The sequence below is a fragment of the Lactuca saligna genome, chromosome 8, assembly GCF_052625555.1.
Source record: "Lactuca saligna cultivar CGN05327 chromosome 8, ASM5262555v1, whole genome shotgun sequence".
Taxonomy (NCBI): Eukaryota; Viridiplantae; Streptophyta; class Magnoliopsida; order Asterales; family Asteraceae; genus Lactuca; species Lactuca saligna.
The window spans coordinates 197,604,343-197,620,362 of NC_136424.1; the positions used below are offsets into that span (position 1 = coordinate 197,604,343).

General features: G+C 31.2%; 1 protein-coding gene across 1 annotated transcript; it reads right to left on the minus strand.

The window, feature by feature from the left end:
• Positions 1–4,449: 4,449 nt before the first annotated feature.
• LOC145012176 (E3 ubiquitin-protein ligase RMA1H1-like) lies at positions 4,450–6,611 on the minus strand. The gene is made up of 2 exons (XM_078970958.1): positions 6,465–6,611; positions 4,450–5,266 (listed from the first exon to the last, which is right to left on the minus strand). Exon 2 carries the CDS (start codon positions 5,238–5,240, stop codon positions 4,542–4,544), a length of 699 nt encoding a protein of 232 aa, XP_078827084.1. The 5' UTR covers positions 5,241–5,266; positions 6,465–6,611; the 3' UTR covers positions 4,450–4,541.
• Between the last annotated feature and the right edge of the window lie 9,409 nt (positions 6,612–16,020).

The window sequence follows — 16,020 nt, forward strand, 5'->3', positions numbered from 1 at the left end:
TTTTTTTGTCGATAAATGATTATTGGTTTGTAAGTGTTTGTTTTGGTTGATTAATGTTTTTGAACTTGAATCAAATTTACTTGTTTGGTACTGTGCAATTGTGCATGTGGGTGTAAACAAGTATAAATGAATGATATTTTAATCAATGCATGCACATCCACATTCCACTTTATTATTTTTTTATTACTTTTATTTTAATCAATGACTTTCGTCATTTTTAATAATCATTTTAATGAATGTTTCTTTTTATCCATGTTGTGGTAAAATAACAATGAAAAGAACATAACACAAGCGAAGAAGGGGACAATGGTTGGGTCTAAGTTCATGGTACCTATTGAACAATTCAAAATCAAAGTCTAATATTCAAAACAATTCAAATCAAAATTCTTAAACAATTAAGAACAAAACAACACTTATTCCTTGACCATCTTGTCGAGTTAACGCATCTTCAATCTCTATACATAAAACAAAAATAAACATATTTAGTATTAAAAAAAATGTTACCAAATAAATTAAAAGCACAAAACTTATTACCTAGCTATATTATTCGGATTTTTGGCACACGTACGACAATGTTTATTAAGACTACTTGTACCGTGTCTTGATAGATCGGCTTTAAGTGTAGCGAAACAATACTTACACCTTGCTTGCCTTCGTTCAACCCCATCATTTTCTACTACCCACAACATATCAAAATGTTGCCAACATGTGGATCTCTCCTTCAAATTCAAATGTTAAACAAATTAAGTAAAAAAAATCTAGGTAGATTTAAAGCATGTAAAAAATGAAGTATCAAAGTTATAAAACTAATAGATTAAAAACAGAACCTAATTGAAGTATAAAGACGTAAATTAGTCAATTACTTTAAATGCATATTTGTATAAAATTAAAAAGAAACATACTTGAATTGGGAGGTTAGCTTCCATGAATGTTCTTGAAAAGAAAAAACAACTCAAAACCTTCAACTTAGAGAATAATAAGTTAAATGAAAATGTAGAGGTGGAAGGGCCTATTTATAATGAGAAGTTGTGAGATGTTGACAAAACATGAAAATTAAAAGATTGCTAATGTCAAAAAAATTGTCTATTGCTTTTATGTTCAAATTTTCAAAGTTGAAGCTTTCAAGGTCAAAAATGCAAAAAAACAAGTTAGTATGGTTGCAAATAAATAAATAACTAACAATTTAGAATTTCAACATATCTTAAATTAAAACACACAATCCAAAATAAATTATCCAATAGTCAAAGATATAATTTCTTTAAAAAAAAAAAAAAAAAAAAAAGATCAACGTACAGTGATAAAAAAAATGGGTCAGCTACTCAACTTATCAAATAAGGCAGTAAGGCTGCATCAATAAACCACTGACATTAGGTACTATGAAAATTAAATTATACATAATCATATTATACGATTTGGCTATATGGTACAATTAAATTATACATAATCATATTATACGATTTGTCGTCAATAATATTATACTATCTTGAGATTGTTTACTAAGGCACGTAGGTAAGTTACCTAAGGTAACTGTGATATGATCTAAATGTCAATTTTTTTTAAACCAATATTGTTATATCTATTTATTTATTTATTTTTAAATAAATCAATGTCGTCAATAACCTAATAATTTAAATGTAATTTTTTGTTTGTTCATTTTTTTATAACGGTTGAAAGATTATGGGTAATAAAAAAAATCCGGGTTTTCCGGTTCTAAACCCATTTGACCCAGTTCTACTTTACCCACTTTCCTATTTCCGGGTTTTTCGGTTCTAGATCCACTTTACCCTGAACCAAACCCGGAACCGAACCGGACCCGATTCCTATATACCGGTCCGGTTTCCGATTCTTAAAAATATCGTTAAACGGTTCCGGGTTTTCCGGGTCCGGGTTTGGACCCACTTTCATCCCTATTGTTGTGTGTGATTTGGTGAGTGAGTGCAAGCGAACATTGAATCAAAGTTTATCCGTTCCTTTTATCCAAAGTAGGATAAAAGCGATATCTTTGGGCCCCTCGATGATTTAGTGATGACAAACGTAAATGCTCGGCCGGGCTAGGACTAATTTGATTTGTTCAATTAGTCAGTCGTCATAAATCGGAAGTCGGGAAATAGTATAGAGAGAATGATTAGAATTCATGTCTTACGATATCTAGAATGGAGGAATATATGATCCCTTATCTAAAGGACACGCGTATCTGATAGGATCATAGTTGACATTGGCTTTGGAAAGCTACGATTGCAGATCAGGATCTGAAGTCATACGCAGAATAGTTATTAGACTTATCCAAGTGGGAGACTGTTGGATTAGTGTCTAAGTCCATAACTATTTTGGTATGTACTTGACCCGATGGTGCATGGTCCTTTTGGGTTGCCTTTACCAAAGCAACTTGATAGGATGAATTATGGAGAGAGAGGATTAATTATGATTTATTAATATATTATGGAAATAATATATTAAATGAGAAATCATATTGTTTAATTAATATTAGTCAAGAATTAATAAGAATTAAGTTTGTGACTAAAAGAGATTAATTAAATGTAAGGGACTGGAATTGTAATTATAAGATAATTGCAATTGGGCTATGGATTGCCTTATATTATAAGTTTGGATGAATTCTACGGGGAAACCCATTGGAAATCTTCCAAGACCTTTAAGAAAGGAATCCATGGGCTGCTTAGGGCTTAAACAATCATATTAGGGTTTCCTAGTTTAAAACCCTAATAGCCTACATGTATAAATAGCCCCCTTAAGCCCCAAAAACGTGATCATGAGATCCGCTAGGGTTTTGGACGATTTTGGGCAGCCTCCACTCTCCTTGTTCTTCATCCTCTTGCTCTTGGTGTTTGTGAACCATTAGAGGAGTGACATTGGTGACTCTAAGCTTTCTAAAGTCATTACAAGGAGGATTTGAGATTGTTATTGCTACATAACAATTGAGGTATGATCTAAACCCTAATTATATGTTGTATTGATTATCATATGCTAGATCTAGGGTTTATAGTCTTGGATAAATTGCATGTACAATAGAGAAACCTAGATCCAAGCATTAGGGTTTGTATGAGCACATAGGATGTTTTTATTATCAAAACCCATCATGTTCCTACTTCTCATTTTACATCGTTGTCATGATGCTAGAGTGAAAAGACTACATGCAAAGTATAGTTTTCCTTTGGATATTTGAAACTTGAACTTTAATGTTTTCTAACATCGTATCATTCAAAACTAGAGAATTTAACAAAATATAAAATCAAATTAGAAGAATAAATTCAAAATAGAAGTGCAAAACGACACATGACCTAAGGACCGAATGTTTGTGGTTTTTGTTTTATTTCTTTGTTGTTTAATATTACTTTGATACTTATTTATCATTCATGTTGCCACATCATTATTTATCATTATCAAATGGCAAATTTTATTAGATTATTGAAGATTATAGGAATAAAAGTATAAATATAGCTATAACTATAATTTTATTGTGTTAACTTCCATCAAGAAATAACACCCGCTCCCCCATACAAGGAGCAATTCAGGAATAGGAATCACAATAAACAAACATGATTTTTTTTAAGTATATCAACAGTCGTAATGCTCCATTCCATTCCATCTTTAATTACGGTATTCGAAATATTACCTAATATCTTTAATGGTTCATTTGGTAAACAATGTTATGATTCAAATTTCATAGAGATATATCTCAACCTTCCTCCTACTCCAATGCAACTACAAGTAGACCCCGAACAACTAAAAGTCCTAAAAAATGGTTTCATGATGAAAGTATTCTCTCGTTGTTGACCTTTCCGTTTCACACATATCCAATATATTGTATTGTTTATCTATGGTCAAAACATAATCTTTTAAATTCATTTATGTGTTTTTACCACTTGATGAATTATCTTGTATTTTTGCAGATAACCCCTAACTTAAATGGCACCAACTAAGTGGGGATAAATGATGCAAAACAACAAGAAACAACTCCATCTCTTTTGATACTGCTAGAAATTCCAAAAATAAAAGTCAACCCAACAATGGAAGGGGGAAGAAAAGGTCAGTATATATATATATATATATATATATATATATATATATATATATATATATATATATATATATATATATATATATATATATATATATATATATATATATATATATATAGGAGGACGAAAAGGTGATTTTCAAAATTCAAATGCGGGGAAAAGGGTAGATTAGTTAATATCTATTTGAATAATCTTGGTAAACATTAGTGGCTTACATAATCCTAAGGCGAGATTGGAAATAAGAGGTGTTTTGTTTGGAGGGTACGTACTTTAATCACACTAGTGCTCAACTCTTTTCGAAAATGAAAATGCAAAAACACAAAGCCCATCAAAGATTAAGTGGCCTACTAAGAAAATCCAAAGTCAAAAAGCCCAATAAATTTCAATACCAAGGCCCGCAACCAAAATTAACTGAAGTCAAACCCATGAAGTTAATCGTTTACTACCCATAACTTTTTACAAATGTACAAAAATGCACAACAAGATTAGACTCATATCACCAAATTAAAACAAAACAAGGCACAATACTATGCAACATAAAAGAAAAAACCAAATACGTCCAAGTGATCTATCCGCTTGAATCGCATGTCTTCTTGCCCGTTGGGTACTAACCGCCACTAAATTATACGAATTGGGATACACATATAAAGACGTTTGTGTATTCCCAAAAATACCCCCATACACCATCTCCCCTAGCATCCCAGTAGTAGGACTTGTAGGGTTTATCACGTTCGGTGTTTGTTGGTATACGCGGTGATTAATTAATTCAGTCGGAGTCCTAACCATACCGCAGCTCGGACTCAAGGGTCTACGTGGGATCACCATCCTTAAATCTAGACCCTTTTCATCTGGCTGTGGTTTTGTGGTTTGGCCTAGACTGTATAACGGAACTAGGGTTTTTTGAGAGATGTCACGTTTGCAGACAGGGCATTGTGGGTTGTGGTTGACTAAGGTTTCGGGTGAACTGTTTTGGTGTTTGATCCATTTGTATATGCATGGCCAACAATAGAGGTGGCCGCAGAGTGTTACCACAGGATCTTCGACGGAATCTAGACAAATATTGCAGTCGAAACCAGTGGAAAGACAATTCTCGGAATCTTCTTGGGATTCTGATAATGATTTCCATTTTTCGGAGGAGGTTTCATTTTTTTTGATGAAGTTGTTATTAATGACAGTTTCTTCGGGATATTGCTCCATTACCATTTGATTTGATGGATTAATGTTGATGTCTGAAAAAAAAACAAGCATAAACTAGCATTACATTTGGTTGAATATAAGAGAATAAAAACGCCTAATGGACATGATATAAAAAATAAGTAATAGAATAAATTAGAATACTTCATGATAATGTTTTTGTTAAAAATGAATAAATTTTCATGCGAATAATATTGATTATTATGTTATCAACTAAATACAATGTATAAGTTTCACATGATCCTATTATTATTTTTAGTAATAAATTATTTTATCTATAATATTAATAAATTTAACAACTCATCAAAAATCAAATAATATTATAATAGAAATACATACTTTAGTTCTTTTTAAAAGATAAAATCGATATTCTATTAAAATTATTTTTTATTTATAAAAAGCACGTAAATAAAAATAGTGTTATATTCTAATTATATTCATTTTTATTTCTCCTTCGATTTCAACCCTATATCTTTTAATTTCCTGTGACTTTTAAACTATTGCATAACATATCAAATCTCAAAAACAATAACAAAAATGAAATATAAGAATGTATGTCGTCACATATATGACGCAATTTTCCATTGTAGTTCATCGTTAAAAAAACACAGCTTACAAATATTAAAAAAAAAAAAAAAAAAAAAAAGGAATCAATTATTTCTTAATAGATTTTCAGACGAACCTTCTTGTTTGTAGTGAAAACGCCATTAAAGAGTTTGATGAGATAAGGACAATTCACCACATGCCATTAAATAGTTTGATTATAAAATTCATGATATACTAAATTAGGATTTATAATATCATAACAAATTAACGACGTTAACTAGACAAGATGTCATATTTTTCTTAAATTTGTATCATACGCCAGAATACACCTTTTATCATAGGACTTAACAATCCTTGATATGAGTTATAATACTTTCAAATAATAAAATATATATATATAAATAGATATCATACAAACTATTTCATTGCAAATTGCAGAAGGAACAAAAAAAAAAACCCTAAAAGCCGAGCAAATTCAATCATAAATTCTTCATGAAATACACAAACAGTTTGAAAATCTGTAAAATTTAACTTAAATCAACACATTGAGTCACTGTTTCAAAAACAGCGATGAATCAGAGATACAGAATTTCAAACTCTGTTTCAATATCTCGACAATTACAGATCTAAACAGCTTCGAAATCGAATCGAGTATAAAGAACTAATAGAAAAGGAGATTAAACTCACCAATTAAACGCTGAATTTGAAATTATCTTTGAGATTGTAAATCGGTGAAACGGGATCCGATGAGAGAACTGTTCGTTGATGGAAATTGTGAGCTTCGAGTTGATGAGGAGAGTAGATGATGAGATGAAGTTGAATTATATATAGACACACAAAGTGGTGGTAAAATAAAATAAAATAAAAAGTAGAAAATAAAAAATTAATATATGCAACATAAGAATGACGTGGCGTCGGTGTACTGTGCATCTACGTAAAACTGCCGATCTTATCCTTGACGACGTGGACTGTTTTTGCTTGCTACGTCTTTGAGCATTTAATAAGAACCTTTTGGTAATAAATCACTGACATTTTATCATTATTTAAAAAGCAATAATTTTTAAAAATCTAGTTTGTCAGGTTAGTCATTATATTGATCAAACTAGGTATGAGATCGTATACTACACGGGTTTATTAAAAATAAAAATTTATATCAATATTTAAACTTTAAATTTAAAATCAATATTTAATATCAATATCAATTTTAGAGCTCTCATTAATTATGATATTTATTACATTATAAATATATCAATTCTTTTTCAAAGAAGCATTTAATTTTCTCATATTGTAACCGAAATAAGTTATGATATGTGAACAAATCAGAAAATTACATGTGGAAATAAGTAAATTTTAAAAATCTATTAAAATGTCATGTGTCCAAATTAATGAGGACATGACATGTGGCAGAAAATGGGTTTTAATTATTAGTATAGATTTGTTTTAAATAGATCGATTAAAGTGATTTGGAAGGTTATTTTGATAGATTGAAGACGAGCTTTTGTAACAAGGTTTTGAAAACCGGACCGGAGGCTGAAGCGGTCGTTTTACTGGTTCGATGGTTCAAGTGGTTGGACCGGTTTCAAAAACCGAAAAACCCAAATAATATCATAATTATATTTAATTATATAAAAAATACAAAATAAAAAAAAATTAAAATTTTCGGTTTTAACCGGTTTTACCGGTTCAACCGGATCGGTTTTTACCGGTTCAACCAGTTTTCACCAGTTCAAACGAATACCGGTTTTTTGGTCTTTAAAAACCGGATCCTGGACCAGTTTCCGATTGAACCAGTCGAACCATCCAATCTGATCCGGTTTTCAAAACATGGTTTGTAACATATAAAAGGTAAAATAGAAACTATTATTTTCCGGAGGGGTGATGTTTTAGAAAGGTAATATATTTTTGGAATTTTATATATTTGGTCACTGAGTTTTTTTATTTATATTTGCCCTTTTAAATTGTCTAACTCTACACATTTGATCATTATGACTGTCTAATACAAGTAAGCCGGAAAATATAACTTAATATGATAATATATTTCTCACTTTTATATAAATTTAATCCTTAATTATTTTTTTTTTTTTGTACATTTAGTCCTTAATATTTTTTTTTTATTACAAAATAAGTATTTGTTCTTTTTGTACACATTCAGTACTTATGAACACTTCTTTTAAGTTTTTATCAAGGTATTTTGTATAGGACAATCATTATGGATGTGTATGTTCATGTTTATCGTCGTTACAGCCTTAATTGTTTGTTATTTATGTCTTGTGTTCTGAACATCGTAACTTGTTCATACGATCTCAGATTTTAATGATCGTTATATCAATAGGTTCGTATCTTAGTCTACTAAGATTTTCATTTAGATTAATCCTATTAAAAAGTAATATATTTTACTTACGATTTTATAAAAAAAAAAAAAACGGTTCATATATACTTTCATAAAAAATGCATGTATATAAAGATCGTAAGTAAAAATATATTATTTTTTTAATGGAAGTAATTTAAATGAAAGTTGTAGTAGACTTAAATACGGACGTTCAAAATACAAGACCTAAGCAACCAAGCAGTTGAGGTCACATTGGACATAAGCATCAACAGATGCAAATAACTCAATAATAATTGTTCCACATAGACTATCATCAGAAAAACCTAAAAAACTGAGTTATAAGCACTGAATGTCTACAAAAACAACAATGACTTATTTTGCAATAAAAAATTATTAAGAACTAAATGTGCAAAAAAAATATTAATGGTTAAATGTGTACAAAGTGAAAAATATATTACCCTATTAAGTGATCTTTTCCGATTTACCAGAAGTAGCGGGTCATAAGAACTGAATGAGTACAATTAAACAAGTTGAATTAGCAAATATGGATGAAAAAAACTCAATAATCAGATATATATAAATCGAAAAATATATTATCCTTTTAAGTCATTATCCCTTTCTTGAAGAGAAATAGAATGAAAAAAAAAAAAAAAAAAAAAGATCTCATATGGAATTACATTCCTTAATCACCAACTTAGCATCTATTTTGGATGTGTTTGGCAAAAATAACCAATAGTAGATAGGTTGTAACGGGTAGTAGGTAGCTTGTAGTGTATTTTTAATGCTATGTGAAGTAGTATTTGGATTTGGAGTGTTTTATTCAAATTAAACGCTAGAAGCTTGTAATGTTAAACAAAGTTTCTATTCAAATCGGAGCATTTTGTCAAACACTAGAAATTAGAAGCTATTAAATGTTCACAAACGTTCCATGCCGAACACACCCTTTGAAAGGTTTAGGTATAGCGCTTATTAATGTTAGATTATTATTATTATTATTATTATTATTATTATTATTATTATTGTGTGTGCAAGCTTCAAAAACTACTTATTTCCGATATCAATTATTTGGTTCAAAGAAAAGTAAAGACCAATTGTCTTGAAACCTTATTTAAAATTATTTTGACCCATCTTTGAAAAAATTATTTGATATTTTTGTGCTCCCAACATACCGAAATCCAAGATCCACCACTGGTTATGATATCTCAAATTTACAATTTAGAGAAACTATTAATGTTAGATTATGTTTTTTTGTTGTTTAGTTATATTGCAAGTAAATGAGATTTTGGGTTTTGGGGAAAACGTGAGTTTGTGGCGTGTTAATAACATCTATTTTAGTCATATAATTTTGTTGTTATCTTATTATTTTATCCTACGTTATGATATTATTAACACTTAAGATGCTTAAATATGCTTATAATTATTATTTTATAGACATAATACGTTGCTAGACAAAGGAAAGCAAAGACTGAAAACGGAGTTTGATCGCAAGATGTTGGAAAAATGTTGAATTACCTTAGGCGTGACACGCATATATATAACCCAAATTGACCATGCTACTATCGGGTCAAGTATATACCAATAATAGTTATGGGTTTAGACACCTAATTCAACAGTCTCCCACTTGGATAAGTCTAATAACTGTTATTGCAAGCATGACTCCAACCCGACTAGCAATTGTAGCTCTTAAAAGCTGTTGTCGAACTCTGACCTAGTCAATAACGTGTCCATTAGACAAGAGATCATATATTCCTCCATTCTGGATATCATATGGACTGAGACATAGATTATAATCATTCTCTCTGTCCATCTGTTGTTTCTTAATTTCCAATTTATGACGACCGACTAATTGAACAAATCAAATCAGTCCAGGCTTGGCCAAGCACTTAGGGTGTCATCACTAAATCATTGAGGGGCCCACAAATATCGCTTTTATCCACATGGGTAAAAGGAATGGATAAACTTCGATTCATGTGCTTGCTCTATTTACTCATCAAATCACAAACAATGATACGCTTTATAACACCGAGTTACCGGTGCGTTTACATATCATCAATGTGCAACCAACTTGTAAACTGCAACTATATGTCTCCATTTCAAGAGTATAAGATATTATCGTCTCACAATCACTCGTGAAAAAATCCATGAAGTGATTCAGATGAGCGTAGGTTGAATCCAATACTCAAATCTTATTCCAGGAGTACTCATGAACACTGCAGCCACTTTGTTATAAACAAACTACAGACCCTTTCATGAAAGTCTTGCCTCAATACCTACTTCCAAAGTATGATTGACTTTGGATAGTTTGAATAACATAGTTATTCGAGAAGTCAAAACATACACAATGAAACATAACAATAATGCTAACTCTATATGGCCCACAAACTTTTGAGTCATATTGATTACTCATTATTCAGTGTATAATGTTTCGAGTAATCAACTTAATACTTGAATTAAAACAATAGTTATGCCATGCTCCAAGCATGCACACTATGTTTTTCCAAACAATAGTTATGTCATGCACCAAGCATGCACAATATGTTTCTCTATGGTCCTTACTTTGTGAAATAGATCAATTTAACACATGTTCAATGAAACTCATTTCACAATTCCAAATCTTTATCACCAGTGTAAGAATTCCAAATTCTTGTCACTGCTAGAATGTGTTAGATTCTAAACTATGATGCAATGAGTCTTTGTAATGTCTAGGTACTAAAAATCATGGAGACTTGACCAACGATATTACAAGGTATTCCTTTGGAGATTGTTATAAGACAATTCCATGGAAGCGAAGTCTCAAATTCATAGTACATTCCTTTGAACATCCTTCTTGCATAAAAGTTTCTAACCACATATTCTTAATATCAAACACCCAATATGAAAACATTCCATATTTGCCACATGACAACTCATTATTAATAGAATCATATCTATTCATAATAATGTCAGTATGGTCTGTCCATTACTATACTTCTAATTGTCCTTGACAAACCTTAGATTATCCTTAACAGTTGTTTAATCACTATAGCCATATCCGGTTCTATTCCATTTCCCTCTAAATGCCCTAGGCATTTGGAAAATTTAGAACACGAGAATATTATAGCATATGCAATCGATCCTATACCCAAAGCATATCAGACACGATTCATAATGTCTAACATAAAGACATGATACTTTATCAGTTTTTTGCTATAATATTTCTATTTGCCATGTTCTTAAAATTCAAATTATGAAGAGAGATGTCGTAATCATAATCAAATTTTGAGAACGTAATTATCATTTCCATATATAGAATTTCCTTATGTTGAACCATTCCAACATAACATTCATATATATATATATATATATATATATATATATATATATATATATATATATATATATATATATATATGACTAAATTGGATTAAAAACTCAATTTAAGCCTTTAGATTTTAAATGAAGTATAATGTCATCTCCCTTAATTATAGCAAAACAACATTTTTAAACCCTGCAATTTTGCGAATTGGAACTTTTGTTTTCTATAATTAACATTGCTAACTTGCAACATTTACCATAATTGAGTATGCTCCCACTAGCATAATAATTATTAACCTACTAGTATAATACTTATGCTCCCACTAGCATAATAATTATTATCCTCCTAGCATAATACTTATGTTCCCACTAGCTTTGACATGCACTCAAAAATCAGTTGGAGTTCTAGAAATCAATATTTATTGACTTTCATTACGAAAGTTCAGATTTCTGATACGAGATGCTTTGATACGACTTTATCTAGGCTTCTCATAATCATACACCTTTCCTTAGATAGCTCACATGTGTGTCTAAACAATTTTAAAACTTACAATAATAAGTCTCAAATGTTTAGACCTTTTGTCATTTCACACAATTCGAATTATGAAAAGGGATGCCGTAATAATAATATTTTTTAGAATGCAAATATCACAATTGCTAACTATTTAAAATCTACTTAGTGAAAGCGTTTCCTCACAACCATTTTCATGAATTTGAGAGAAAGCTTATGACACTTAGATTTTATGGTGTATGTGTTCCAATCCATGTGAATTTATCAAAACCATAATCATAAGACAAGGTTAGTGACAAATCCAAACTCATATGGACTGAACTAGTTCAATCTTAATTTTTTGCCCCCTGGCAGCACGAGTGCCTACCATTGCTTCCGAGTTGTCATGTAAACAATTGAGAACTCATAGAACTCACATTTATAGTCAACTCAATTGGAATGGGCATAGAAACAAGAATATATCAACACGATAGGTTACAAACCTCAAGTTGTGTGCTAGTGATAAACGATAGGTTTTATTCTTGATCAGTTATTGAAAACTTTTACAAGATCTTTAAGACTCCCACAGACCTCTTGACATATAAGATTCACTTTGTCAACGAACATAACTTGACAAACAAATATTCAAGAGTTAGTGCGGATTTTAATCAAGAAAGACATTTCACACAATTGGTCTTAGTTGGTCTTTATCCTTACCAAGACATCACAACTTACCAATTTCAAATCTACAAGAGTAAGAAACATGGTACTCTACATTTGATGAATGTCATAAACCTTCTTAATTCAGTGTCACTCAAGGCACAATCTTGGTGTATGACTCTAAGACTTGATCTTGGAACGAAGTATGACTCATCTTCTTGATTTGACCATTTCAACAACTCACGATTCCTCTTCTTAGCCATAGAAATGCATTAAGAAGACCTTAGAGGATCAATTGTGGTATGGTTTTCATAATCATTAAGATTATCATAAAACACGATGCTAAAGTACTCTCCTGTCTTTGCAGATTAAAGAAACCATTATCTTTCTGCCTAATTTGATTCTTCTCATTCGTTCTGCCATACATTGAAACTTTTACAATGTTTCAGAATTATACTTAAACTTGTAAGCATAACCATATTTACTAAACTTTAGTAAATCATGACGAATAGTATTTTTCATTCTTTGTGGTGGACTTGACCAGTGCACAAGAATGTGTACTCGATCCTTTAGTTCTTCACTTGACTCACACATACATGTGATCAAGGAATTAGTCTTAATTTGCCAAAGATGAAAATTCTCATTCACCATACAATACATCTTGTATGATTCCAAGTTTCTGTCCAATTGAGACTTGGGTGATGAGAGTCTTTCCTTATTTGGGAAATATTGACACTACCACAAACGAAAGAATCAAATCCATGTTACTAAAATTAGAAACATACAAACACCAATTTTCACAAATGCCATTGCAAGGAGATATGATAAAATAAAAAAAACAAATTTTTATTTCTTTTATAAAATGCGGAAAAATTTTTCCATACAATGAAACTTCAAATGAAAACTATGATATTACAAGTTTCTAAGAAATCTGTCATAACTCCTAAGCAGCAGCTCGAAAATGCGATCTTCGAACCATGCGATCGAAATCCATCTTCGTGGTCAGATTCAGCATACTCTTACTTTTAAGCTTCCTTTCCTTTGCTTGATCCTACAAAACATCAAAATCCAACCTTGTCACATTATGTATTAAGAATCAACAATTACGAACTTAATAAAGTTAGACAGTAGACTTACCTGGAGTAGAACCATACAATCTGATTAAACTTCTCAGGTAGTCAGGGAAGCATCGCTTTCAATGTCCCTTTCCTTGGCAATACAAACACACAGGTTCACACGGAACAATCTTAGAATTAGCCTTTCTCTTATGATCAAAACTTTTGACCATGCCTAATTCCTTTCCTTTAGGAGAAGGAATCTTTTCTGGGATGTCCATGTCAGCTTGGGATGTAGATCTTCCAGTCATACTTGCTTGACCATTGCGCCAAGTCATTGTTGATTCAGCAGTAATCAACAAATAGGTAAGATCAATTAGGGTCATGTCATGATCTGTCACATAGTAGTCTTTAACGAACTCACTATATGACTCGGGAAGTGACTAAATATCCCAGTCAATATGCAACTTCCGTAGGGTGATGACACCCAACATCCTTAGCCTATCAATATGCAGCTTCAAGTCCAAGACATTAGTACATATAGGCCTTCCATCTTTGTGTTTACTATTCAGTAGGGATTGAGTGATCCTGAACTTTTCAAGTCTTCAAGCTTGTGGGTCAGGGAGAATAATTGGAGGAGGTGGATGAAATGAAGTATGATGTTCACTTCCACGATCCAATCATGGAACATCATCTTCGGAATGAATGCTTGTTCTAGAAGATTTGGTCAGACCATAGTTGTCTTAGGCAGACATCTACAAGGGAGAAATTTAAGTTAGTTGATTTAAGTCCTTAATATAACACCCAAATGAAATATTAAGGCTAGGACCCTACACAATATTTTACAATTCGGAAGAGGGATGCCGTAATCCAATTGCAAAATATTTGAAGGTAGCTAACTGGTGATTTACCAATTTCCACCATGAAAAATGAAATTAATTATTAAGTTTTAAATGAATTGAAATTCCTAGATCTTTTGAGATTCATTGAACTTTTCAATGGCATGTTTAAATCTCGATTGTTCCCTTCAAGTTTGTAACTGGGATGCCGAGGATCACAAACAAGGTGTGAATAGCCATGCAAATTAGCTTGGTACACCCAATGCTACTAACCACCTAACCAATGCTAAAGATTAACCACATACGCTCCATTGATTTATGATTAACATCAAGCTACCCTTTGTCACGCACTGTCAGTCCCAGATTAGTGTTACGGTTAACCACACACGCTCCACTAACAACTTAACAAGGTACAAAGTGCAATTTCATGGGTTAGCACCAAATTCACATTTTCCTAAACTAAGATTGGGAATTTAAAAAAACTTTAGTTACTTTATAATTATCATTATACTTATAATGAGAATTAATATCCCATCATACCTATTCGGCTAACCACCCTCCACCATTCAAGGAAGCGGTGAGTAAGAGTGAACACCCATTAAGCTGCCATTTTATAGGCAGTAACCTTATACCCCTTATAGACTAGCTTCGTGAATGAGACCTACTAATGGTAAGAATGACTTTACTCTTATATATATATATATATATATATATATATATATATATATATATATATATAAAACCTATAATATTATAATAGTATAAGGGTTGCATTTTAAACTTTTAAAATTCTAGGGTTTGGAACTAAATTTTTCAAAAGTTAGACTTTTACATATACAAATTCCAAAACTTGAGGGCAAGTTTTGTAACTTTCAAAACTTTTGAAATCCAAAACTTATGAGTTTAATAAAGATTTTATGAAAAGAATGTTGACATTCTATAACTTGAGGACAAGTTATGGAGTTCATAAAAAATATTTATGTATGACTTTTTAAGTTCCATAACTTCAGGACAAGTTATGGAAGGCATAAAACTATTTTATGATGGCATTAAAAAAACTTTTCACTTTCCATAACTTGAGGACAAGTTATGGAATTCAATAAAAACCACTTATATCAAAATTGTAACTTACAAAAACAATAAATTTATCTATGATCTAAATTAAATTCATAAGAACAAGACAAATCACATCAAACAAATTTCATGTAATTAGCCTAACCATATAAACTAATACAAAAATGAAACTTTGAGAATTATCTATTAAATTGGATAATCATGATCAGTACCACATCAAATACAAGTTTATAAGTTCAAGAACAATTTAGGGTAACGATCCTAGTCCAATTCCAGCCTTAGAACTCAAAAATCTGAACTTTAGAGCACCAACTCGTCAAGTGTACGAACAAACTCGATGAGTTGGCATGTGTTGTGAGGTGACTAGTCGAGTCCCCCAGTAGAATCGGCGAGTCCACTGTCCAGACAGCAAAAATTCGACTTTTAAAGCATGTAGCATCAAGTATATAGGAAAACATCCCTAGGCTCTGATACCACTGAAGGATTTTGAGCATTCTAACAC

Coding starts and splice junctions, on each gene's coding strand:
- LOC145012176 (XM_078970958.1), bottom strand. CDS start 5,240: ATGGTAATGGAGCAATATCCCGAAGAAACTGTCATTAATAACAACTTC.